The sequence below is a fragment of the Phyllosticta citribraziliensis genome (genome assembly GCF_038025025.1).
Source record: "Phyllosticta citribraziliensis strain CPC 17464 chromosome Unknown J3D65scaffold_15, whole genome shotgun sequence".
NCBI lineage: Eukaryota > Fungi > Ascomycota > Dothideomycetes > Botryosphaeriales > Phyllostictaceae > Phyllosticta > Phyllosticta citribraziliensis.
The window spans coordinates 178,301-200,535 of record NW_027117352.1 but is presented as its reverse complement, the minus strand read 5'-3'; the positions used below and the strand labels follow the sequence as shown (position 1 = coordinate 200,535).

The window sequence follows — 22,235 nt, the reverse complement described above, 5'->3', positions numbered from 1 at the left end:
GGAGACGCGAATCAATCGCGCTCATGCGGCATTGCAACCAATACCGGCAATTGGATTTGCAGCTGACTTGACGACTGGGGCTGAAAAGAGTCTATGCCCTGCATGAACTACTGTAGTTGGAACAGGCCGAACTCTATCTCGTCTTCCTGACTCGGGAGAGTTAAGCAGCACGCTGTCGCCGGGCTTTCCGCTTTGGGACGGATCGGCTCCGCAGCGCCTATCTTCGAAGCCGACTGCCGACAATGCGATTCACAGACTTTAAGTCGCTGCAAGCCCGAACTGTCTTGCCAGTCCAGACGTCATTCAGACTTCCTCCAGCGCTTCGCCAGTCGGTCCAACACCAGCTTGTTTTTCGGCATGACACGCTGCCGGCATTTCCGACCAGAGCACGAGCAACAGTGCGTCTCCGCGCGCAACCTTCGTACGGCTGCGCCAGCCAATCGCGTTGCCGCAACCCCCCTGTAGCCCGAAAGAACGACCTACCTCGTCCTCCGTATACCACGACGCGGTTCGCCTGCTCTGCCGCACCAATCATAGCGCGCCGTCATCTATCTACCTCGCCTCACTCCTTCGACCAAGACGGGAACGAGGTCGCGTGCGCCGCTGCGTTTGCGACTTGAGTTCAGCCTGGACTGCGACTAGACAAACGGAGTGTCCGGTTGGACTGGGCGCCGAGCTTGAATCGAATCGCCAAACTGCTTGAATTTGCGCGAAGCCGGGTGCAGCTGAACTGGGGACGACTGGCGGCAACTGTCAGCTCGACTCGAGCAAGCGGAACATTCCTCCAAATGGCCGGCTAGACTTTCAGAGTTGCGCCAAAGCCGCTGCCAGGTGGTGAGAAGGCAAATGGTCAAACCCCTCTTCGCGTTGGCTTGGTTGGAAGTGCGGAAGCAGAGGTCTTTGCGTCCTCTCAGTGTTCCTGTCAGTCGTGGCCTTTCTTGACGTCTTGCTACTTGCTCCGGTGTTCTTCCCCCTTAGTTTACTCTTTCTCCTCTCTTGACTCTTGCTTGCCCTATCATCTCTTCATTGCAGATGCCCCTGAGCCTTGCCTTATTGTAAAGCTTCAGGAATCAAACAGAGAAGGCCTTTCCGCAGGAAGTTGACTGTCATCCCTCTGGCTGCTGGGCTTGCTCATCTCTTTTTCTCTCTTCAGCCCTTGGCGATATCCTCTGGGTACCAAGTGATTCTCGTGGCTTTCAGTGTCCATGGCAGGCCTTCTCTGTCTTTTTTCCCTCAACCACTGCCCGTCATTTTGTCTAGGACGACGTCATCCCGCGTCTCGTGCGGCTTGGCTCAGTTTGCTCGATTGATCGGACAGTCCGTGACGGAGCTCATGATGCTCGTGGTTCTGCTGCCAGCTCCGACTCAACGAACAAGCATGAGTGGATAAGGACGCGGCTGGCTGCACTGGGCACGCTGAATGGCGCCTTGGAGATGCTCGAACGTGCTCTGCTGGTGACTAGGTATCCTTAGTGGTGGTTGGCAATCTTGTCTTCTTGGTACTCGGGTCGAGATGAGTTCTTGAGACTTGTGCTCCAGACTGAGAAGTGCTGCGACAGCATCAAGTATTCTCATTCTCATCTTTGCACTGCCCCCTTTTGTGGGCTGTGCAAAGGCGAATTTTGGTGTGGCGCTTGTCAGCGCGCAGAAACCAGACATCTTTTCTGGCGGTTGGAACTTTTGTCTTCTTGGCATTCATGTCGAGAGGACTTGACCTTGAGCTTTTTGCTCCAGAACTGAGAAAGCAACAAATCTCTCGTTCTCATTACTGCACTGCCCTCTTCTGGGGGCTGTGCCAAGGCGAGTTTCGTGGTGGCGAAGCTTGTCAGCGCACAGGAAATATGGAGCGCGTCAGCGTATGATGCGGCGCCTCCACTGCGTTGTCGACCAATTGCCTACATGGCAACCATAACTTCAGTGTCTCACTGCACATGGCAAAAGGACCAGGAGCTCAAAATTCAGACTCGAATTCGGTTCATAGTCTAGGAATTCCCTGCGTCCTTCGATGAGATGTGGATCCATCCGATGGAATAGAGAGTGCTGAGCGATCCGAAGCGAGGCAACCATTTCGCGCACCAGGCGATCCGATGCCCCCTTTGAGCGCTCAATCATCGGAAATGCATCAACCTTATGGATTATGCGACTAAGGGTATAGATTCACCAAGTTCTCCAGCTTGAGACTTCCGACACGCCGACGAGCAACAGAGTAAAGTAAAGACTGGATTGCAAGAACTCTAGCCTTATGCACTGGCGACTGATAACTGCCTGAAGCTCGTTGAGAAGGACATCCCCTCGCGGCCTTTTGATATTCGGTCGACAGCACAGCCCCCTTTACCGTTTCGTAGGACCTGGGCATAGCCTGCCACCGTTTCTCTGCCTTTGCGGATGGTTCAGATTATCTCTCTGTGAGTTCGGGCAAATCCACTTTACACCCTCTCTGCACAGCCCCCTTTGAAGGTCCGCATCATCATTCTCTAGGTTTGGGTAAATCAACTGTGTAGCCAAGCCATGGTTAGGTGATCTTGCGATTGTCCGGCCCGCGCGCCACGTCTCTCTTCTCTGTTCCCTTTTCGACATCATTCCCTTCGTAGCGTCTGTGGCCTTGCATTTGTGCCGGCCGCGCACCACACGCCTCTTTCTCAGTTCTCCTTCGACATCATCCAACTCGTTCGGCTCCTCTTCATCAGAAGTGGATATGCGATCTTGGTGTTTTGTACAGCCCGCTTCCTTCTTCATTTTGTACAGCCCGCTTTATTTATCGCCCTTCGACCAATAAATCCTCCTTCATCTCACCATTTCTCAGTTTTGGCTTCATCTCACCGTTTCTCCGCTATGAATTCAGGCCTATAATGAGCTGCCTACCCTCTCTGGACTCGGTCTTGTATCATCCAGTTCAATTCCGCTTTGTCTTCTTCATTGCACCAAATCATTCTCTGTTCATAACATTCACGTCCTCGCAAGAAGAGGCACCTCCAAACCCCAGAGCACTCGCAAAGATTTCAGTTTCGGTCTAAGAGCAGTCCGATTCACCCGATCGGGTGCCACAAAGATGAACAGTAAGTCAGATGAGAAGTCCATCACCAGGCCACGTGTTCATGTAACCACAGACACTACTACAGCGAATCAGCCTGCTGCATCCGCGGCTGCAGGGAGCTCAGGCTTATCGGCCGAAGCGAAGATTGCAATCGCTGGTGTGTGCGTAGCGATCGTCGTGCCGCTCCTTGGCTTCGGCTTCCGTGTAGTCCAAAGACGCCTTAAGAAACGTTCTGCATGCGCATCAGACCCCGGTCAGTCCCAAAAATCTGCCAAGATGGAGACTCGAGATCTGTGGACTTGCTGACTCATGCAGAATCGATCCCCATCCTTCCGTTGCAATCCATGCAGCAGCAACAGGCTCAAGATCAGCGCCCGAGAATGCTCTCCACTCGCATCGACCTGTCCCTGATTCTGAATCTGGACCGCGCAGTTGTGGCCGAGGCGCCCCGGCTCGATCGTCAAATCGAACAGTTTGCGGGAAACCAGCCAGTCTTTCCTGAGGGGACGTTACCGAACCTCTAAAAACACTTTCTCCTGGCATTGAATTGTCTTCAGCGTCTCATGCATGCGGCCTCTCCTTCAAGCAAGGTAGATTGCGGAACGTCAAGCGGCATCGTGGACGGAGGTATCTGTTGCATCATAGAATTGGCGAATCTGGCCTTCGGTTCCCCTTTCCGTGTCGTTTCTTTTCTTTTCTTCTTGTCTCTCCCATCCTCGCAGTTGAGGCCAGCATTTTACCAATTCCTTTCGCATGTATACCCCTGTTCAAGACGGAGTTGTTTCGACTCCTGGCAATCTTGAAGCTATATCATCATCCATCTCTGGATGCAAAACTATGCGACTGTGCGACTGTGCGAAAGTCGAGGTTTGGCCGTTGAATGTGTGCTGTCGGTCGAGGTGGAAGCGCGCTGCCGCAAGGGAGTCCTTGCCACGAGGCGACGATCATCGACTAGGCGGCTCGGCCCGTGGTGGAGCCCTGGATCCACTTGTTAGCGCGCTTGACTCGACTTCCACTTGATCTCTGCCAAAACGACTCTGGAAAAGTCGAAGCGGCCGTCTCAAGGGATTTTCATGCGCGGGCTGCGGGGTACTTGTGGCCGTCAGGCTCGTGCGACGATGGGTCGTTTGTGCCATTCCTGCACGAGGTGAAAGGCGTCGTACGACATTTCCTCAGACACAGGGCTTGCTCGTGCGCGGCGATTTCCGCCAAGGTACGTACGTGGCAGCCGATGACAGGCGACAGTCGACAGGCAACAGGCGAGTGGACGCGAGGTAACGTTTCAGGCACCGGGCGGCTAATTCACTTTCTCCCAACCTTCGCAGAGCCTCTTCGTCTCATGTTTTTTCGTCGCGTCCATTCTTGTCCACTCGACATTGCCGGCCTCCCAGAGAGCCGCACGCCATGCGTTCACGGCTATTCATTCCTCGTGTTGCTTGTGCCACGCCCTGACGATCATACGGCTGAAACGCCGCTCTTGCGATGATATGAGGCGTTGATAGGCAAAACTCCTGTCCTGCCTTCACGGGCTACTGCGGTGGAGGTCTCAGAGTGGGTTCAACTGCCATCTGTTACGAGTCTCGTGGCTGGTCCGCAGCACGAGCTTGTCCCGGAGCCACCTCACTGCTGTTTCTGTGCATCGCGGTGGCCAAGCAAATCTGGGCGACGTTCAAAATGAGGTTGCCGACTCCGCAGCTTTGCCGGCCGGGAGGTCATTAGAGGTTGTCGACAAGGTATGCTGCAAGGTACGGCCGACGTTTCGTTTGACCCACGGGGATTCAAACGTGTTTCATGCGACAGCGCATGGTGGCTAATTGGTTCGGTGATGCCGATGACCGCAGTCCGGTTCTTCCAGGCGCGAAGTGAATGAGGCACCATTGCCGTGATCAACTTCTCAAATATCCGACCTTTTCCCAGCCCTCAAGGGTTGTGTTGGGGAAAATTTACTTTTTGTCTCTCGTGCGTCTTTGAGGCTTACTGCGCTGCAACCACATGGACCGCCGCGTGTCAACACCTGCGATCGAGTGGCAAAAATGCAGACCATCCGTACCTGCAGTGCCATCCTTTGCCCAGGCCGACTCCGCCAACGCCAGCGTCATCATAAGTCCTTCCATTTCATGTACGGGTCGCCATGGCAGGATTCCCCACAACAACCATTTCTGCGGTGCGTGTCGGCAGCGTAAATGAGGACACATGCCGCTGCCTTTGACACTATCCGCCAAGTTGTCGTCGTAGCCTCGCCACGCCCCGTTATCGACGGCCTCTCGGACCTTGGCCCCGGACGTCCTTGCGCCTTCCCCCCTCTGTTTTTTGGAGGGATCGACAAGCGTCATCCACACCGTCTTCTTCACAAGAGGAGCGCACTTCCCAGAGAACGTTCCCACACTCTCCGTAGTCCTACGCGCCATATTTTTGTCCGTCCTTGTACAGATCCAGTTGGAAACAGAGGTCACATCCCAAATACCACGTGCTTTGGGTCTCACATTCCTTCCTCATCCAGATGAACAGTATGGCAATGTTTTCCAAGACCGCAACATTGACTGAAATTGTCGTAGACACAAACAGTCCCCCACACCTGCCCTCTCCCTTTCCCTCGCCCTCGCCCGCGCCGGTTCCAAGATCTACCCTGTCAAATGAAGCGATCATCAGCCTCGTCGGTGTACTCGTCACAGTCTTCGTGCCAATCTTTGGCTTCATTCTCCGCCGACAAATATCTCGATTCCTCAAACGGTCCAAGGACAAAGTACTCGATATAGGTGAGCACCTGCTGCGATGCACACCTCGCTTTCCAAATCTGACACTATCAGAACTCATACCCATATTCATGGCCGGAGAAAACTACCAGGATCCGCAAGACCCCTCGCCTACCAGTGACTGGGTCCACTACTTCCGCGACCAAAGTCCCAGATCCGATGGCGACCGACTCGAATTGCGTTGCGAATAACTCAGTTACTGGAACACCTTCCCGTCTCTACACTCCGCCGCCAAAAGGCTTCTCCACATGACGGAGCCTGTACGAATCTATGTATAACATGTTATCAATAACTGCTGGATCGCGAGGTAATTTCAAGCTAAAAGCTTTTGGTGGAAAAGTTCCATTTTGGTCTGCGTTCAGGTTTCAAACGTCAGGCCTCGTGTCATCATCTTCTTTAATTGTTTCATTTAGCTTCCTCTATAAATTTCACACTGCTATTTGAGCCATCTCAAGCTTCCTTCGCGTCTAAGAAACCTCATGTGGAGTTCACGTGGAACCCGACCGCAAGGCAGTCGGATTCATGATGCCGCAGGTTCATGACAGACACGAACAATTTCAAGACGGATCCCAAGGTGGAGAGGTCGAATCGTCGAGTCGTGAGCGTCGGTGTGACCCAAGAGAAGCTTCTCGGCGGACATGGCGTCTGCTTCTGGACTTTTCGGTCTGCCCCATTCTCGATTACCTTGACGCCAACACGTTCGTCCGAGCCACTCAAAAGCTTCTTTTATCAACAGCGTGGGCGTGGATTGGCCTTTACTGGCGCCCAGTTTCCGGATTGAACGTTGTTCACGTTTTTGCGGTGGATTGGTTCGCGCTAACCGGATCAGGCAGTTTTGTCAACCCAAAAGCATGAGGTTTCAGGAAGCCACCTGGTGAGAAACTCAGAAACAGGTTATGGATCTCAAGCTCAGGGTTCTGATAGAGTGCAAATATTTTGGGCACCTTGGTAGTTTGTGTTGTCCGATTTGCGGATATTCCTTTTGCCCTCCAAGAACAGCACAGACTTCAAACAATGATCACAAAAGAGATAAACTGGTATGAAATTCAACAAAATTTTCGAGCGCCGGAGCTACTTCTGATGGTTACACTTGCCCTGTCTCACTTTTTGGCTCGAGATGGCTGGTCGTGACAGCACGATGGGATTTCAACGTTCGCTCGACGCACACAGACATGGGATTGAGTATTGCAGGAACGCGTAGTCGCGCTTACAGAGGCGTCAGAAACATTCTTCGGAACAATTTTTCCTGTCTCAATTAATTTGGCAACATTGAGTGAACAATGCTTGTGAATTCAAAGATGAATAATTACAAATAGCATCTCATTAACGAGCAGTGAGCATACAAAGACTTGATCTATGCAGGGTCTTGTGTAGAACTGATCTGCGCCCGGGAACAACAAATCTGTTTGGGGTTAGTGTACTATAAGGCAGTGCAAGTCTTGGCAGCGACATAGGACCTAGGGAGACTAGTCTGAATGCAGGATAGCCACGTTGCATCGCCCAACGGGCTTTAAACAGGCATCACAAACAGGCAGAGAAACTCAGAAATCAGTATTAAACATCTTGATTCTCCATCTTACTTTTTTCACTCACACCATAGTTTGCATTCATTGATCTCCTGGCAATTTTGATTTCCTCACTTCGTCCTTCCTGAATCTCATCTGTAGAAAAGGAACTGAGACCTAGGCCATCATGAACAGTTAGTCAACGCTCCCCTGCCTACAAGCACTTACCAATCTCACTGTGGCAGGTTCAAATATACAACTAGAATCGACGTCTGGGGAATCAGGTCCATCAACCGAAGCAATAATAGGCATTGTTGGTCTCGTACTGGCAGTCCTAGTACCACTTTCTGGCTTTGTATTTCGAAACCGAATCCTCCACATCATCAGACAGTTGTTCAGCGCGAGTCTTTCTCGTAGAGATGAAGATCCAGGTAAAAGACAGATCATCTTCAAGTAACGCCAAAGTTAAATTAAGCAGAAGCTGTCCCCATGCTGCCAACAATGATACCGGTCGCATCGCCAAATCATCGAGGCGGACACATTCCGACGCCTGCTCGTGTTGATTTTCTGGTATTCATGAGCCTTAGTGGTCTTCCGACAACGATACCGGGTCAGTTTTCAGTTAGGGAGCGCGGTTTCATCCAACATTAAATAATACAACCGGCAAACAAAAGTCCCTCGTCACTTCCCGACTCTGAGAGCCCAGGAATTATTGCAATTAGACGCTGTCAAGCATCATCTGGAGCACAAAGGAGCGTTTCATTTCCAATGGTTTTCAACACAAATAAATTCCTTTTGCTGTTCCGTGTTAGGTTCCTGTCGCGCAAGGGTATACTTTGGGCACGCGCTTTTGTTATGATACCAAGAGGGTCTGGAGAGCTCTTGTCCTTAATTTTCCGTTGTCGCGCTCCACCATTATCAAGAGAATTGTACAATGTTTCCTGAACATAGGCCCCTGTTTTGGTGGTCACAAGTGTGAAGGTTCAGATTTGCGCGCAGCGCTACGAAAAACGAAGCGTCGAACGCGACGAGCGAGGAAACGGTCAAGTTTTGCAGGACTTCATATGGTTGAAACGGTAGATCTCGGATGGAATGCGACTTGAAAGACTTGAAAGATTCTCTGTTCAAAACATTAGCCAAAGTCGACAGGTAGACTGACAGGCGAGGAATTGGTGCGGAAGATTGTTGTGGGAAGACCCCAACTGTCGTAGAACGAGTCGGAGGGGTCAGTTTGGGGGCGAATTTCTGGGTCGAAGCCGACACAGAAGTCGGGGGCGTAAGGCTTTAAGTACCTCGTCAGACGACAGAAGGGCAGCAAACCAAACACACGTTGGCATTTTGGCCCCAAAGTGGGGATCCACAACGCATGTCAGTCGCAGCATCGGAAGCGAGCAAACCTGGCTCTCAGCGCAAAAACTCTTCGTCAGTTTGTTTAGACGGTGCACCAGCTTGCTTGCCGTTGACTTTCGTGGCTCTAGACTGACATGACCAGGTGCGGCGTATCGCCCGCTCGCCGTGCAGTCTGCCACAGCATTTCGATTGCTCAAAGCCCTCGTCACTTTGCTTTGAATGATCTTGTTCGTCTTGGGCAATCTCACGATCAAAATTCGGTCGCATCGCTGTTGGAAACACGGGAGATTTTCCACCTGCCGGACACGCAGATCCAAGCTGTCGCCCTGATCCAATCAATCAATGCGCAATCTGTCCAAGGGACTTGCGACAGTATACAATTTCACTAGGATGAACGTCTGAGAGATTGGATTCGACAAACTGTCGAAGCGCAACAGACCAGGAGGGGAACGCGGCAAACAGAGAAGGGATAAAGATAAAGGGACGAGACGGGACCCGCGGCATCGCCTGCGGGTTGTTGTCTTTGCAAAAAATGTCTACTGTTTGCTCTTGCATCGCACCAGCAGGCCTTGAAATCAGGAGAAGATATCGACCACTTCGGATTGTTCTGCAACTTGATGCCTTGCCGAACTCACTGTAAACTGGAAAGAACAAGAAGAGGATTTCAAACAACACTCCGACTGATTAGCAAGCAAGGCAGGTGACAGTCAGAAAAGACGATGTCCGGCTCGCCGTTTTCGTTGACAGATGCAGATCTATCTGCTTCGAGACCGTTGATCAGCCTTGCAATGAGTTGGGCATACCTGCACCTCTCCACGTCCCTACTGGAATCCTTCCAGCTAGTCACATGCCTACCGAATGGGGGAGGTCAGCCCTGCAACCTGTCGATCAGTCTTTCCTATCCTGTTTCCTCATGCAAACTGTGGTCTGTATTTCACAACTTCCAGAGCTCTGATTGACTTCCCGGCTCCGTGGAAATGACTGAACACTCGCTTCCTGCGTCTTCTTTGATCGCAATGTAAGAGATGGACAAAGGGTAGACTCCGCACGTAAACAAGGATTCGTTTGTCCATGGACTCGGGTGCGCAAAATCTTCATGCACAGAATCACATCTGACGACATTTTTGTCCTCGGCGTGTTGGTGGTGGCGGTGCGAAAAATCCATTGGCCGGGAAAGCGCAACGTGCGCACCGCCATATCACCTTACCCTTTGCATGTGGCACAGTACCTGAACTGTACCTTTGGGAGTGTCCCCAAGGCTGATTTCCAGGGATGCGGACGAGAATCGTCGCAAAGCGAAACGACACTGTCCAATCAATCCAAGCCACCTCGTCAAGGTACCCCACACCCAACACAAGTGAATTCTCTAGGCTCTCCAAACCCTTTACCGTCTTTTCTTCTGAATTTTCCTTGGTGCGTTACGCGAGCCATGGTCTGTATAAAGTATTTGCGGATTGGATCACTGCACTTTTCTCAGCATTCTCATCGAACAAGTCATTCACTTCAGAGTTCGTCCTCACCCTCTTTCAGTCAGTCTCAGCGACATGCCGCCCATCCCAGTCCGAAGTGGTTCGTCTATCCTTGCCCACTTAAATGTATGGTATCATTGCTAATTCAACAACTTACAGCAAGCCCCGAAAGTGCAGATTCTTGGTCCCTTGAGGCTAAACTCGGACTGATCGCCATTTTGGTCGCGATTGCTGTCCCTTTTGTCACTGCTGTAATCAACTGGGCTGTTGAATCAAATCTTTACGGCATCTTCAAGCGCAACCTTTCACGATCATTTTCACGGTTTACCACCACATTGAAAGCCGTTGGCGCGTGGCTTGTGAGCCATGTAGTCGCTTTGGGGGACTGTTTTCCTCGCCTGTGCGGATCCTACAAGAACACATTCTCGTCATCCAGCAAGGGACCGGATCCAGGTAAGTTCATTCTAGTCGGTAGAGGACAAGTCTCCGTTTGTCCTCCTGATACCGCGAGTCTTTAGTTGTTTAATTGAAGCCATACTGAGTTGAGCAGAGCAACCGGATGTTCCAATCGAAGTCCGACGTGAGCCCCTCCCTCAAAACCTGCCACCACCACCACCTTTGAGTCCGCCTCAGGAGGGACTGGAGATCCAGCCGGCCGATATTCAGACCTTCAAACGACGTTCACATTCCTCTCTCGGACACCGAAAAATGTACAGAGTCGCATATGAAGAGTTTCGAATCTCGACAACAGACCGGCCACCAACGTCGTTGCGCCGTTCATCGTCTGATCCGTGTGACTTCCCTTTCAAGTCGCCAGAGACGGAACTGGAAAGGTCAACTTGCGATACGTCTACTCCAGAGCCTCAACCCTTGGGCGTGTGATCTGTATGGCTAAATGCTTGGTAAACGTCCAAGTCTGAATGCCTTAGGTGAACTGGGGAACTGGGGAACACATTTCTTTTGTCAAATCATGAAATTGGAACGAATTATGAACATGAGAAACGACATGCATTTGAGCTGGAGTTGGCAAACAACCACCGAAGAGATTGGGACGACGGATCGATGCTTATGATTTACTAGTTCATTATACAGAATCACTGAAATGCAATGAGAAGTCTTCAAAGTGCAAGACAAGGAATGGCCTGTGATGATGCGGGACGGGCCGCTGTCCGTGCGCGTGGACGGTTTCGCTCCCGCTAGTGCACCGTCTTGACGGGAATCCTCGCAATCACAGTTGGGAAGATGGACGGATTGGAAGATTGAGGAAATCAAAGATTAAATTGTTATACTTATGTCTATGACCAAGGGGTAACAGACGGTCGTCGATAGGCCTGACATGGGATGCGCGCAGGAATGGCACCCTTCCTCAACGCGAGTGCGTTCCGTGGCGAATTGAAAAAAATACCAAGACTGGATGGAGACAATAACACTCTTCTTGAATCCATTGCCGGTGTAAGCCGACAATTCAGATGGGCCGGCAGCAGAGGTCCAACAGAAAATTATGGGTACACGTTGGTCGGCGTAAGCTGACAGGCCGAGCGGGGTGTGGAAGCGGATGTCCAAGTGGCCCACGGAACACTCAATTTACGCGACTAGACTTTGCGGACCTCTATCTCACGCAGGCAACGGTGTTGGATCATAGGTGCTTCGTGCGCAAATTAAGAATGGCCAAAAAACCTTGACTCGTAAGGATCGACAGGCCGAGGGAGGAGGAATTGCTTTGCGCAAAGGCAAGCCGGTAGTAGAAGGTGCACCATGTGCAACCGAGTCTCCGACGCGGGGGCCAAAAGAAATCCAGATTCGATCCCGCAAGCCATAGCAACCTCGACGTTGTCGAATGTCACTCCTAGTCACACTGCAGCAGTTCCCGCAGTGACGATTTAGTCGCCCATTTTGCTCCCCACGAGCGTGGCACTGTAGCATTTCCCGCAGTGACGACCTGGTCTCCCAATTTGCTCCCCACGCAGGTGCGCTTTTTAAGAAGGACTGCAGCGAGAACTCAGTCAGTTCGACACCGGGCCAGGCTCAGGGCTGGTGATGACTGCGCAGCAAACTGCAGCAGCACATGAATTGCGACAGCACACGCGAGACAGGTCGGTAAAGGTTCCCTTCTGCTTGCCACAGCGGCGTTGGCATGCGTCGAAGGCAACGACGCCCGAGGTCAAGAGTTGCAGTTTATACGGGGAGCTGGGACAGTTGCACGGCCCCTGACGCTTCAAAGCCTCGATAGAGCAGCGTACCGGTATGCCCAATCAACAGCTCGTGCGACTCACCTATACCGACCCTACTTCTGCTCGAAAGGGTCGCATAAAATAAGTCCCTTTCCCATCTCTTTTCAATCCACCATCCTCCTCCCTTTGTCGATTTTGGTCTTTTATGATCGTTGGAATTGTACAAAGGACGCAGAATGGCTATCGAATCCATCGAATCTGTGCATACCGACCTATTAAATGCATCTTCAACTGGCTTCATTGGTTCGTCGCTTCCCAAAACAACAGTCTGATTCAGTACTGATCATACTCAGCGCCAGAGAACGATGCCACTTGGTCAATGGAGGCCAAAATCGGTTTAGCTGGATTAGCTCTGGCAGTGGCCGTTCCACTCACCGGCTTCATGTGTCGGAAATGGTTCTGGCCATTCATGGCAACCGTCATGAAGAAGGACTCGACAAGGCGCAACTGCGGAGCGTCAGGTCAGTTCATCTCTTACTCCGGACGGTCCGTGGTCAACAACTCGACCCACACAATCTGGTGGACTCTCCTTGTCTGGGACCGTCACCAATCACTGAGCGCTCCATGATGGATATTTTGGTTTTGAACCATCCATACCTGGCACCACTTTCTGTTTTCTTTCGTACTTCGGGCAGACTAACTTCTAACACGCCAATTTCTCCAGAACCCTTGCCATCAGGGCCAAGCCAGTCACCAATCCAGTCCCGAGGCCTTCGTCCTGGCCAGCAGGGCCGATATCGCCACCGACGCCATGTCCGTCGCAACATTTTGCCCTTTTTTGAACTCGATCTTGATCTTGAAGATCTTCCTTCCAGCTTACCCTCGTCGAGGACTACTGGAGTCTGGCGCTCCGTCACTACCATTGAGGACAATATGGAGTGTACGGATATGGACACCTTGGAGACACATCCCTGACGGCATGGTGTATCCATATAGTGAGTTCGCGGACCATTGGGGTGTTCAGGTACGGAGTTGAGCGATTGGGAACAGGTATCGCGAAGTGACGGCGTTGTGGATAGTTGAATAATGCGCAAATTCAAGACGAAAAAATGTTGTGGACCATCGACACCCTGAGGTGCAGTCGTGATAGAGCCAAAGTCAGTCCATCAGACGGGCACAGCTTGCCCTTTATCGCTCGGCCGTCCCCGCCTGTCGGTCCCCCACCCCACGTCATCGCGCAGGAATTGTCGCCTCACACAGAGCCGCGTGTCCGCAACGGTTCTCGGGTGCGCTACGGTCAGGGATCATGGGTCCGATTCGTTTGCCAGAACACCGGACACGAGTCTTTGTTGCACAGAGGCGGCATTATCCCGTCCCCCCTGATCAGTGTGTACAAAAGCGGGAATCGGATTGTCCGCTGTCCTCACGACTTCATTTCGTAACTCAGGCGCGAAACGTACAAAGTAGTTGCGTCAGCGAAAATTCAAGGCGCCGTTTTTGTGGCCAAATAAATAACAGTCTGACGCGGGGAAAGGTTCAGAAACGCGAGAGCGGCGACGAACCAAATGGGGACAAAGCTCATCCAAGTAAATTGACAGGATGCCGTTGGAACGGCTTCTGGTCGACTGGCAAGAGGCTGAAAGCTGGAATGGAGTCGAAGAGAAATTGAGACGCAGTGCAAAGGACGATGGTCGCCACACGACCGGATGCCCATGCACAAAAAAGGCTGATAGGCGCCGCACCATAGGGTGATCATCCATGCAGGCGACCGATCAAACGTGGGCAGCCACTCGCAGCTGCTCAGGACATCGATTGGCCGCAAGTGGCCCTGTTTGATGTCACGGCCGCACTGCCTAAGCTAGTCCTCATCAGGCAGTCAGCCGAATCACTCTCATCACCGACTGTCTGTCTACACCAAAATTTTCTTTACAAGATGCACTCTAACAGTGTACTGATAATTATTGTGTAACCATAGGTGGCGAGAAATGGGGCGGATTGGTTGGCAAAGCCGCCTCCCGAGTGTGGGGTGAAGTGAGTTTTGAGCATGTCAAAAAACAGCACTGATTGGTGGGTAAGTTCCTGCATGCATCAACTTATGGCCCTGAATCCTGCATGCTGACCACGTTGAGGCGACTCATCATCGTTTGCTGCGCAGTAACACTGCCCGCGGCATCCCTACTGCTAGTCTAGTAATGCCGCCTGTGTTAGAGTTCACCTCATGTATAAAGTGTCTTCGGCACCTTTCGAGAACTCTGGATGCTAGGAGACTTTCAAGTCCAGAATCACCTGAATCCGCTTACAAGAAAGTTTCTCAAGGCTGATCTGTCGCAATCCGCCAGTCCACATATTCAACGATGAGCGGTAAGCCGGGCTTTCTTCAGAAAACAAAACTTTCCAGTAACATTTTCCAGAACCAACCACCACCCCATCAACTTCAAACAGCACCTCACTGTCCGCCGAGGTCGTCGTCGGAATACTCGGTCTCGTCTTAATGGTATTTGTCCCTTGCATTGGTTACATTATTCGCAAGCGCCTTTGGCGGCCAGTGTGGAAACACTTCAACAAACACCACCAAAACAACACAGTCCAACATCCGGCGTCTGGTCCGTCGTTTTCGTTCACTCCATATCTTACTCTCCTCTTGATCAAGCCACTTACCCATGGCCCCACAAAGGATTAGACCTTGTCGCTCTCCCAACAAGACCCCGGCCCATCTTCCTGGAGCGCGGACGATATCAACAGACGATTCTCCCTCTTTATGAGAACGATTCTCCTCGGTTGGCGTGCGAAATGCGGTCTACTCGTCGAGCGTGGGTACGCTGGACTGGGGTTGTGGCGCTGACGCGGCGGAGGGTGTGGCGGCGGGGTGCGGGTCGTCTCAGGAGGACAGGGGTGAGCTTGAGTTTCCCTTTTACCTGTCCTCCACCCTTTTCCATTTCTGCTTCTCTCTTCAACTTCTTCCTTCTCCTTCTCCCTTCCACTTTTCTGTTCCACATCTCTCTTCTACCTCCTCCTTCTACTTCTCTCCTCTACTTCTCTCCTCTACTTCTCTCCTCTTCTTCTCTCCTCTTCTTCTCTCCTCTTCTTCTCTCCTCTACTCCCCTCTTCTCCTTCTCCCTTCTCCTTCTCCCTCCGCCATAATCTTTACACACATTTCACCATACGCCAACTTCAAACCAACATACCGAATCCTTTCCCTTAACTCCACCTCTACTAGACCTTTCATCCACAACCCCCTCCCTCCCCCCCTTGAAAACTCACTGACCCCTTTTCCCAGCGCCGACAATAACGCCACCTCAGCATCCCACAACGCCAAAGAAAGCACGAGACCAAGAGAACACACCGCACCCCAGACAAGAACAAACGTACCCACAGAAATATAGCGACGAACAAAAGAAGGTATCGAAGAAGCACATCACCGACCCAAGCGGCAGCCGGCACGCCCACCCCGTAAAACGATAGAGTCCATGCCAAATCACACAGACTGTTTATCGAGTAGATATAGAACGGTCAAGCTAGATATCTTCGTTGTGAATTCAATCAATAGACAATTCAAGCTCACACAATGCTGTCACATCCACCCCTTTTTTGCTAAGAAGGACATTAAAATCCACGGAACAAAGCTTCAATGCGCGCACACGGACTTGCTCGGTTTACAGTGTATCTACTTGCAATCCGACAGCGTACTTGGGGGGCGTGCGAAGACCAAAAAAGAAGAGGAAAAAGGAAAAAGGACACGGATGAAAAGTAGAGAATGGGAACACCACCACTGCAAATACCACTACCACCTCAAACTCCACCCACGACCATGGAGACACAGTAAAACTCTCAGACCACGATCGTCATCCACCAAAATATCACCAGCTATATCCAAATCAACCGCAGACATGCTCTAAGCGGCCGGTCAGTACAAGAATCGCAAGCATGCACAACAAATAGCCTCAGCGAAGCAATGCAGACAGACAGACAGACAGACAGACAGGGAGGAAGCAGAGTCGTCAGCAGAGTCTACCACCTAGCAATTGATTTGTTCGATTCGCAGCTTTTTGTACTATTATGTGACCAGGGCCGCACGAGCAATGAGACGAAAAGCTTGACATGACGAGAAGAGAAAATCGAAGAATGGTGGAAACGACGGCGACAGCAACTCCAGAAAACCCGCGGCCCGGCCATCCACTACGCGCAGGATCCGGCCATCCAAGCTTTGCTGGAAGTGAGCAAAAGCCAGCAAAGACGCAAACACATCGCTCCCGGTACACCTCAACTCCATCCCAGCGAGTCACTCCACTTGCTTCTCCTACTCATCCAGACCCAAACTCTCCCTCAACTCAGCCAGGGCGTCCTTGTCTCCGACATTATCAACAATGATGCCCCACAGCTCATTGACAATCTTCTTCCGCGCCTTCTCCGCCCTCTCCCACCTGCGCACCATCTGGTCCAGGTTCTGGCGCTCCTCCGCACTGACAGGGACAACGCTGCCACCCCTGAACGCCGCAACGCGAGTCTCAGCCTCATAGACCTCGTCTTCGAGCGCCTTGACCGTGGCACGCAGCTCCGGCAGCGGCACCGTCGCGCCAAGCGTCGCAACGGTCGATCGGAGAGCTTTGGCTTCTGCGAGCGCGGCGGCGGTGTTGGACTTGAGCGTGGTGGTCTGGGATTCGAGCGCGGCGAGGTGCTCGGGCGAGGCGGCGGCGTCGTTGGCGGTTTGTGGGACGTGGTAGACGAGTTGTTTGCCGGAGGCGCGGCAGATGAGGAGGTTTTTGTCGGCGAGGTCTTTGAGGAGCTTGGTTGCGGCGGCTGTGGCGGCGGTTGGTCAGTACGGGATGGAAGAGTTGAGAGGGAGGGGGGATGAGGACCTTTGGTGACCTTGTTGTGCAGGTTTGCGCTGATGTCGTTGGCGGAGTAAGGGCGGTTTTGCTCGTCTGTGTCTCTGGTCAGCATTGAAGCCACGGAAAAGACCCTAGAACCGTTCGAGTCGAGGGTCGTGGAATCGCAACTTACTCAAATACTTGAGCACCAGATCCGCCGCTGCCAGTCCAATCTTAGCATCGTGTCCGTCCCACCCTCGCTCCACACGTACATACCCTCAGATCCAGTAATCTTCTCGGCCTTCGCCCCGTCCTTTGCATCCTTCTCCTTGCGCGGCGGCATGTCGTCTTTCCCTCAACGCACGTCCCGCATTCAACTTCTGCAGCGGCTTCTTGCTACTCCTCTCCTCTTGTTCCACCAGCGCGCGCCCTTCGATTCTCCTTGGTACCCTCGTGAAGACGATGGCGCTGAGGGAGCTCTCCACTTGACCGAAGGGAGCGCCAAAGAGGCACAGCGTTGAGGTAAATGATACGCGACTGACCCAGAGAGGAATTGGGTGTGCCGTGTGTGCGTTCGTATAGCTAGGAGACTCGTCGCTTGCTGAGAAGGGGGAGACGAATGAAGCCGAGTCCCAGAGACGCAGCGCAGAATCGGTACGCGCGGAACCGGGGCAATGCGAGTTGGCGGCGTGCGGACTAGGGACGGAACACGGTATTCGTAGACAGCGTCGCCGCCTTCGTAAGAAATTTGCCGAGCTCAGACGGATTTGCTATGGTGGCGGCGGAATCGGCTTTCAGGTGAAGTGAGAAAGGCGTCGTTAGAGACGGAAGACGTGAGCGCGGAGTACACGGTAGCGTGGGCGACGAAGGCGGTCAGGATGAGCGCGACAGTGCCATATGTGTGAAGATAATAAGAAAGATGAGAAAGAGGAGTGTGCAGTAGAGGGCGAAGGTGGTGTCAAACGAGAGATCAAAGGACATAATTGGTGGGGTAGGCGGAGGCCTCCCGGTAACCACGAAAGATGGTGCTCGAAGCAACGATTGATTGCGAAATTCAATAGAATGCAAGAACACTAGCAATGGAAGACAAGTCAAAATAGTCGATCGATGCAAAATGAGTCTTTGGCATAAGACTCAGTCGGGTCAGCGGTTGATAAACATGCCCCTTCGACACCCACCTTCCTCTGATGCCTCACCTGCAAGTCACTCTTTCCTTCGCGGCCAAGTCCACCTGTCTGGCCAGGACCTTGCAGCACATAAACCTCACTAGGGTTCCATCGTCACCCCTTCTACAAAGCCCACATGGCGGGCGTGATGGCATTAGAACGGAAAACACATACAGAAAAGGACCAAGGATCCAAAACAGCATCCGATGCATCCATGCCCAGTGCAAAACCCAGTGTCTTCAACCATGCATCTCCTCAATGCGAACACGCATTGGTGGAGGTTCAGACCTCCCAGTCCAATGTCTGTGCAACGCTATGCCAAAATTCTCGCTGTAGGCAAAAAACGGACAAGAAACAATAAGTGCAAGTTTGAGGTTCCAACAAGCCAAACCTTTCCTAATGCCACAACCTCCCGTCGTTTGCAAGTGACCTAGAACTCCTTATTTGGTATCAATGTGAAGGTATCCAAGGAGCCTGTGCGCCCGTTTCCTATCTACATGACAATCTACGGCGTATCAGTACGTGCTGTTTGAATCGCACAGGACAACAACTTACACAATCAGAGTCTTGCTTGACCTTTGGCACTCCCATTTCATCAAAAGTCTTGGGACCTTTGCTGGGTACGGGGGCCGTGGCAGCCGGCTTGGGACCGGTGGAAGGCGGCGGCGTCTGTTGGTTGTTCGGAGGAGGAGCACTCTCAGTCTTTTGCGGGACAGGACGGTGGCCATTCTCTGGTCTCGTTTGGGGGCGTGCGCTTCCGGGCCTGCTGTTAGGGGCGACGACGGGCGGTCCGGTGGCGGGGGTAGAGTTGATGGTGCTGTGGCGCTCGTAGCCGACGGGCAACGTCATGGGCTTCTTTTGCTCCAGAGGTGCCTGGAATCCAATGTCTACGGACGGCGCGTTGGACTTGCGGAGCTTGTTGCTGCTAGGGTTGTTGGGATGCATACCTCCTGGACCCATGGGGGCGGCGCTGCCTGGACGAGGGCCGTGTTCGGGGTATTCGACAGGGTATCCGCCAGGTTGCCTGTAACCAGACGGGCCGGACGGTATGCGCTGACCATTTCCAACGGGCTTGCGGCCGTTCGGGCTCATGTGGTCGTTGCTCGTGTGCGGGCGTTGAGGACCATAATTCGGGCCGGGTCCGGGTGGCGGTATACGGCCTGAAGGAGTACCTGGAGTTCCGGGACCTGGAGGAGCAAAATTAAACGCTGACATCGGCCGAGTGTTAATCCGGGGCAGAGGCATACTTTCATAACCCGCTGGCCTTGCACTTCCAACACGAGGCGGACCATTGACCATAGGAGGACCATTGTCCATCGGGTAGGGGGCTGCGGAGGTGGGACGGTCATAGGGGGCTCCGGCTGGCACCGTGGGAGGCCTGTCTTCGAGCGGATAAGGCGTTGTCGAGCCGTGGGTGGGTGGACGTGAGCTTCCCGGCGAAGTCACACTGCTAGGCGGGGATGGCATGCCATCAGGAATGGCGGGCATGGGGTTTGCCTGCGCAGTCTTGAACCTATCGGGCCTCTGGCCTTTCTTCGAGCCGAACTGGGACCTGATCTTGTTAATGGCGACCTTTTCATGGTCATTCTTGGACAAAGTCCGGTTTAGTTGGATGTTCTCAAGACGAGAAATGGCGTCCTTGTTGCCATTCTTGGCAGCCCTGTCGTACCACTCCATGGCCTTTTCAATGTTTACCGGAACATGGACTCCAATCTCGAAAAAGTATCCCAGAGCAAATTCGGCCGTGGCGAGGCCAGATGCTGCGGCGCGCTCAGCGTAGACGTACGCGAGCTCCTCGTTCTTTTGGAAAACACCATCGTAACCGCAGAGGAACCATTTACTGATGGCCATGTCGGCCTCAGGCTCACCTTGCCTTGCTGCAAGAGCATTGTAATGCAGCGATAGTGACGGATTGAAATCGCATCCAAGAGTGCAGAGTTCGAAGGCGGAGCCCATTTTCAATTGAGCCTTGGCAAACCCAAGGAAGGCAGCCTTTTCAATGTTGGTTTTTGCCGCGCGCTCATCGTAGGGCAAGTAGATTTCAGGAACGTTGATTTGCGGGAGCTCTCGCGCTTGCAACATGCCCAGAACCTGTCCCGCGGTTAGATCATTGGCTGATCGATTGTAAGCTTAATTCAAACTCACGTAGGCGCCCTGAGGGGCGTTTTCGTCTGCCGTTTCAGCAGCGTGCTTGATGAGCTGGATACCACGGGCAAAGTCTTGAGGCTGCCCGTTCTGACCAAGCAAAGTCATCATTCCAAGGCGCTGGCTTCATGTTAGCGTTGTCTGAATTTTATTCTCTCTTTCTTTTTTGCTTATTTATTTTTTTTTCTTCGAGGTTTTCTTACATAGTTGGAAGCCGAATCTCCCGCGTCAGCACCCCGCTTGTAATGGGCCAAAGCCTTGACAGGGTCGTTGGACTGCTCAAAGAGCATTCCTATCCTATATTCGGCGCGAGTGTATTGCTTGTCCGCGGCGCGGGAATAGCACCGAAAGGCCTCCTTTTTGTCCACCCTCATTCCAAATTTGCCAAACTCGAGCCACATGCCGCGCATGAATTCGGCGCGCGGATGGTGTTGGTCGGCCAGAAACGACACAATGTTCATGGCGTCGACGCGGAGCTGGTGCTCGACAGCAGGAGTGGGAGGGCGGTTCGGCGAGTTTGCGTGGACGCGCTCGGCGTGGACCATGGCGGCGTCGACAAAGGTCAGAGCATCCTGAGCCCATGCCAGCTGCATTTCCGGGTCGTTGGAGTTGAGGACGCCGGTGCGGGCATTCTCGAGTATGGCTTCCTTCTCGTCGTCGGTGGGGGGCACGTTCGGCGGCTGGTTCGCGAGCTTGGGGAAGGGCGTGAAGTTGGGCATGTCGCCGGTGTTGTGGTTTGAAAATTGCGAGTAGACGGAGGCGTGCTTCCACTTTGTCGAGCCGGCGCTGCTCGCCTGGCGTCCGTTCAGGCCCGGTGTTCCGTTGGCTGCGAGTTCGAGGTGGGCGACCGACTGCTGGATCTGGCTAACGTCGTCCTGTAAGACTCTGTGCGGGGCAGGGGAAACGAGGTCGGGCTGGTGGGGGATGTAATAATCGTCTGTTCCGCCAGGTACAAAGGTAGCCCCTAGGCCCAGCTGTTGAGGTTGCTGGTAGTAGTGGTGATGGCTCATGGTTCGCTTTGCGCTGCCCTGAGGGGGCGCATCGACCTCAGCTCGGCTTAGAACTCCGCGCGCTGTGTGAGACCCGGTCAGCCCCCTGCTTTTCTGCACGTGGGGTCTGGATGTTCGGCAGCAAAGACAGTGTGTAGACACATGGGCGTCGGAGGGGGCAAGAATCAAGTGCAGTGCAGCGCAGCGCTGCAGAGGGATGGACGAGGGATCGAGTGGCGGGCCTGGGCGCTAGGGTGACGGACGGTGCAACGTACAGGAAGCTCTTGGGCCGTGGGTGGAAGATGGCAGCGTGCGCACTGGATCCAGGTGTTTGCTTGGAGATTATTGCAGAGATGGATGGCAGCAGGACGGGCGAACAGAGAAATTGTCGGTCGGTCTGGTCGACGCAAGCAGCGCTGACGCAGTTTGCGGGGGCCGTGTAGGATATAACCTTGCGCAGTTGACAGCGTCAGCCCGGACCGGAAGCGGGAGCTTGAATTGCTTGAGACACGACAAAGAAGACGCGCGCCCTTGATAGGTCTGCTTTGATCAATCAATCGTGATTCTGCCTGTTTCGACCCGCCGGCCTCCCCTTTCGCCTCGACTCAGGCTGCCCGGCCGCCCAGCGTGTTGCGCCTCAAAAAAACACGCGTCGGCCTTGTCGACAATGGCCCGCGCTTCCTCGTCCGCAGATCGGGTCAAGCTTTTAGACGAAGATTAAGGTCGCTGCCCGTAATAGATCAAACTATCTATCTACATAAGCTTAAGTACTCTCGACACCACCGCGCTGCGCCCTTCCACGTGAACCTCGCCCCAGAGGCTGAGTCCCTCCCACTCAGCGGCCT

At 53.1% G+C, this 22,235-nt stretch overlaps 7 protein-coding genes across 7 annotated transcripts; 5 read left to right on the top strand and 2 right to left on the bottom strand.

Moving 5' to 3' along the window:
* Positions 1 to 3,049: 3,049 nt before the first annotated feature.
* J3D65DRAFT_672222 (uncharacterized protein) lies at positions 3,050 to 3,558 on the top strand (the record flags this gene model as incomplete). The annotated part of the gene is made up of 3 exons (XM_066803463.1): positions 3,050 to 3,056; positions 3,108 to 3,287; positions 3,350 to 3,558. The coding sequence occupies 3 exons, from the start codon at positions 3,050 to 3,052 to the stop codon at positions 3,556 to 3,558; spliced, it is 396 nt and encodes a 131-aa protein (XP_066650186.1).
* A 1,976-nt stretch (positions 3,559 to 5,534) lies between these two features.
* J3D65DRAFT_672221 (uncharacterized protein) lies at positions 5,535 to 5,978 on the top strand (the record flags this gene model as incomplete). The annotated part of the gene is made up of 3 exons (XM_066803462.1): positions 5,535 to 5,541; positions 5,590 to 5,790; positions 5,842 to 5,978. The coding sequence occupies 3 exons, from the start codon at positions 5,535 to 5,537 to the stop codon at positions 5,976 to 5,978; spliced, it is 345 nt and encodes a 114-aa protein (XP_066650185.1).
* A 3,916-nt stretch (positions 5,979 to 9,894) lies between these two features.
* On the top strand, positions 9,895 to 11,228 carry J3D65DRAFT_641316 (uncharacterized protein). Its single transcript, XM_066801879.1, has 3 exons — positions 9,895 to 10,211; positions 10,271 to 10,564; positions 10,662 to 11,228. Exons 1-3 carry the CDS (start codon positions 10,187 to 10,189, stop codon positions 10,991 to 10,993), a joined length of 651 nt encoding a protein of 216 aa, XP_066650184.1. The 5' UTR covers positions 9,895 to 10,186; the 3' UTR covers positions 10,994 to 11,228.
* Positions 11,229 to 12,439: 1,211 nt separating this feature from the next.
* J3D65DRAFT_641312 (uncharacterized protein) lies at positions 12,440 to 13,383 on the top strand. Its single transcript, XM_066801878.1, has 3 exons — positions 12,440 to 12,585; positions 12,636 to 12,803; positions 13,007 to 13,383. The coding sequence occupies exons 1-3, from the start codon at positions 12,519 to 12,521 to the stop codon at positions 13,255 to 13,257; spliced, it is 486 nt and encodes a 161-aa protein (XP_066650183.1). The 5' UTR covers positions 12,440 to 12,518; the 3' UTR covers positions 13,258 to 13,383.
* A 1,549-nt stretch (positions 13,384 to 14,932) lies between these two features.
* Positions 14,933 to 15,586, top strand: J3D65DRAFT_158832 (uncharacterized protein). The gene has a single exon (XM_066794144.1). It carries the CDS (start codon positions 15,073 to 15,075, stop codon positions 15,421 to 15,423), a length of 351 nt encoding a protein of 116 aa, XP_066650182.1. The 5' UTR covers positions 14,933 to 15,072; the 3' UTR covers positions 15,424 to 15,586.
* Positions 15,587 to 16,292: 706 nt separating this feature from the next.
* Positions 16,293 to 17,640, bottom strand: J3D65DRAFT_158830 (Tat binding protein 1-interacting protein-domain-containing protein). Its single transcript, XM_066794143.1, has 4 exons — positions 17,367 to 17,640; positions 17,284 to 17,310; positions 17,139 to 17,204; positions 16,293 to 17,079 (listed from the first exon to the last, which is right to left on the bottom strand). The coding sequence occupies exons 1-4, from the start codon at positions 17,431 to 17,433 to the stop codon at positions 16,580 to 16,582; spliced, it is 660 nt and encodes a 219-aa protein (XP_066650181.1). The 5' UTR covers positions 17,434 to 17,640; the 3' UTR covers positions 16,293 to 16,579.
* A 1,109-nt stretch (positions 17,641 to 18,749) lies between these two features.
* On the bottom strand, positions 18,750 to 21,411 carry J3D65DRAFT_672218 (uncharacterized protein; the record flags this gene model as incomplete). The annotated part of the gene is made up of 5 exons (XM_066803461.1): positions 18,750 to 18,761; positions 18,812 to 19,443; positions 19,504 to 20,347; positions 20,402 to 20,521; positions 20,605 to 21,411. 5 exons carry the CDS (start codon positions 21,409 to 21,411, stop codon positions 18,750 to 18,752), a joined length of 2,415 nt encoding a protein of 804 aa, XP_066650180.1.
* Between the last annotated feature and the right edge of the window lie 824 nt (positions 21,412 to 22,235).

Bases quoted from the DNA above. Each gene is read 5' to 3' on its own strand.
- J3D65DRAFT_641312 (XM_066801878.1), top strand. From the start codon at position 12,519: ATGGCTATCGAATCCATCGAATCTGTGCATACCGACCTATTAAATGCA. The intron at 12,586-12,635 runs GTTCGTCGCTTC...GATCATACTCAG, and splicing joins ATCTTCAACTGGCTTCATTG to CGCCAGAGAACGATGCCACT. The intron at 12,804-13,006 runs GTCAGTTCATCT...CAATTTCTCCAG, and splicing joins GCGCAACTGCGGAGCGTCAG to AACCCTTGCCATCAGGGCCA.
- J3D65DRAFT_158830 (XM_066794143.1), bottom strand. From the start codon at position 17,433: ATGCCGCCGCGCAAGGAGAAGGATGCAAAGGACGGGGCGAAGGCCGAG. The intron at 17,205-17,283 runs GTAAGTTGCGAT...CCAGAGACACAG, and splicing joins TCTGGTGCTCAAGTATTTGA to ACGAGCAAAACCGCCCTTAC. The intron at 17,080-17,138 runs GTCCTCATCCCC...CCGCCGCCACAG, and splicing joins GCACAACAAGGTCACCAAAG to CCGCCGCAACCAAGCTCCTC.
- J3D65DRAFT_641316 (XM_066801879.1), top strand. From the start codon at position 10,187: ATGCCGCCCATCCCAGTCCGAAGTG. The intron at 10,212-10,270 runs GTTCGTCTATCC...AACAACTTACAG, and splicing joins GCCCATCCCAGTCCGAAGTG to CAAGCCCCGAAAGTGCAGAT. The intron at 10,565-10,661 runs GTAAGTTCATTC...TGAGTTGAGCAG, and splicing joins CAGCAAGGGACCGGATCCAG to AGCAACCGGATGTTCCAATC.
- J3D65DRAFT_158832 (XM_066794144.1), top strand. From the start codon at position 15,073: ATGCGGTCTACTCGTCGAGCGTGGGTACGCTGGACTGGGGTTGTGGCG.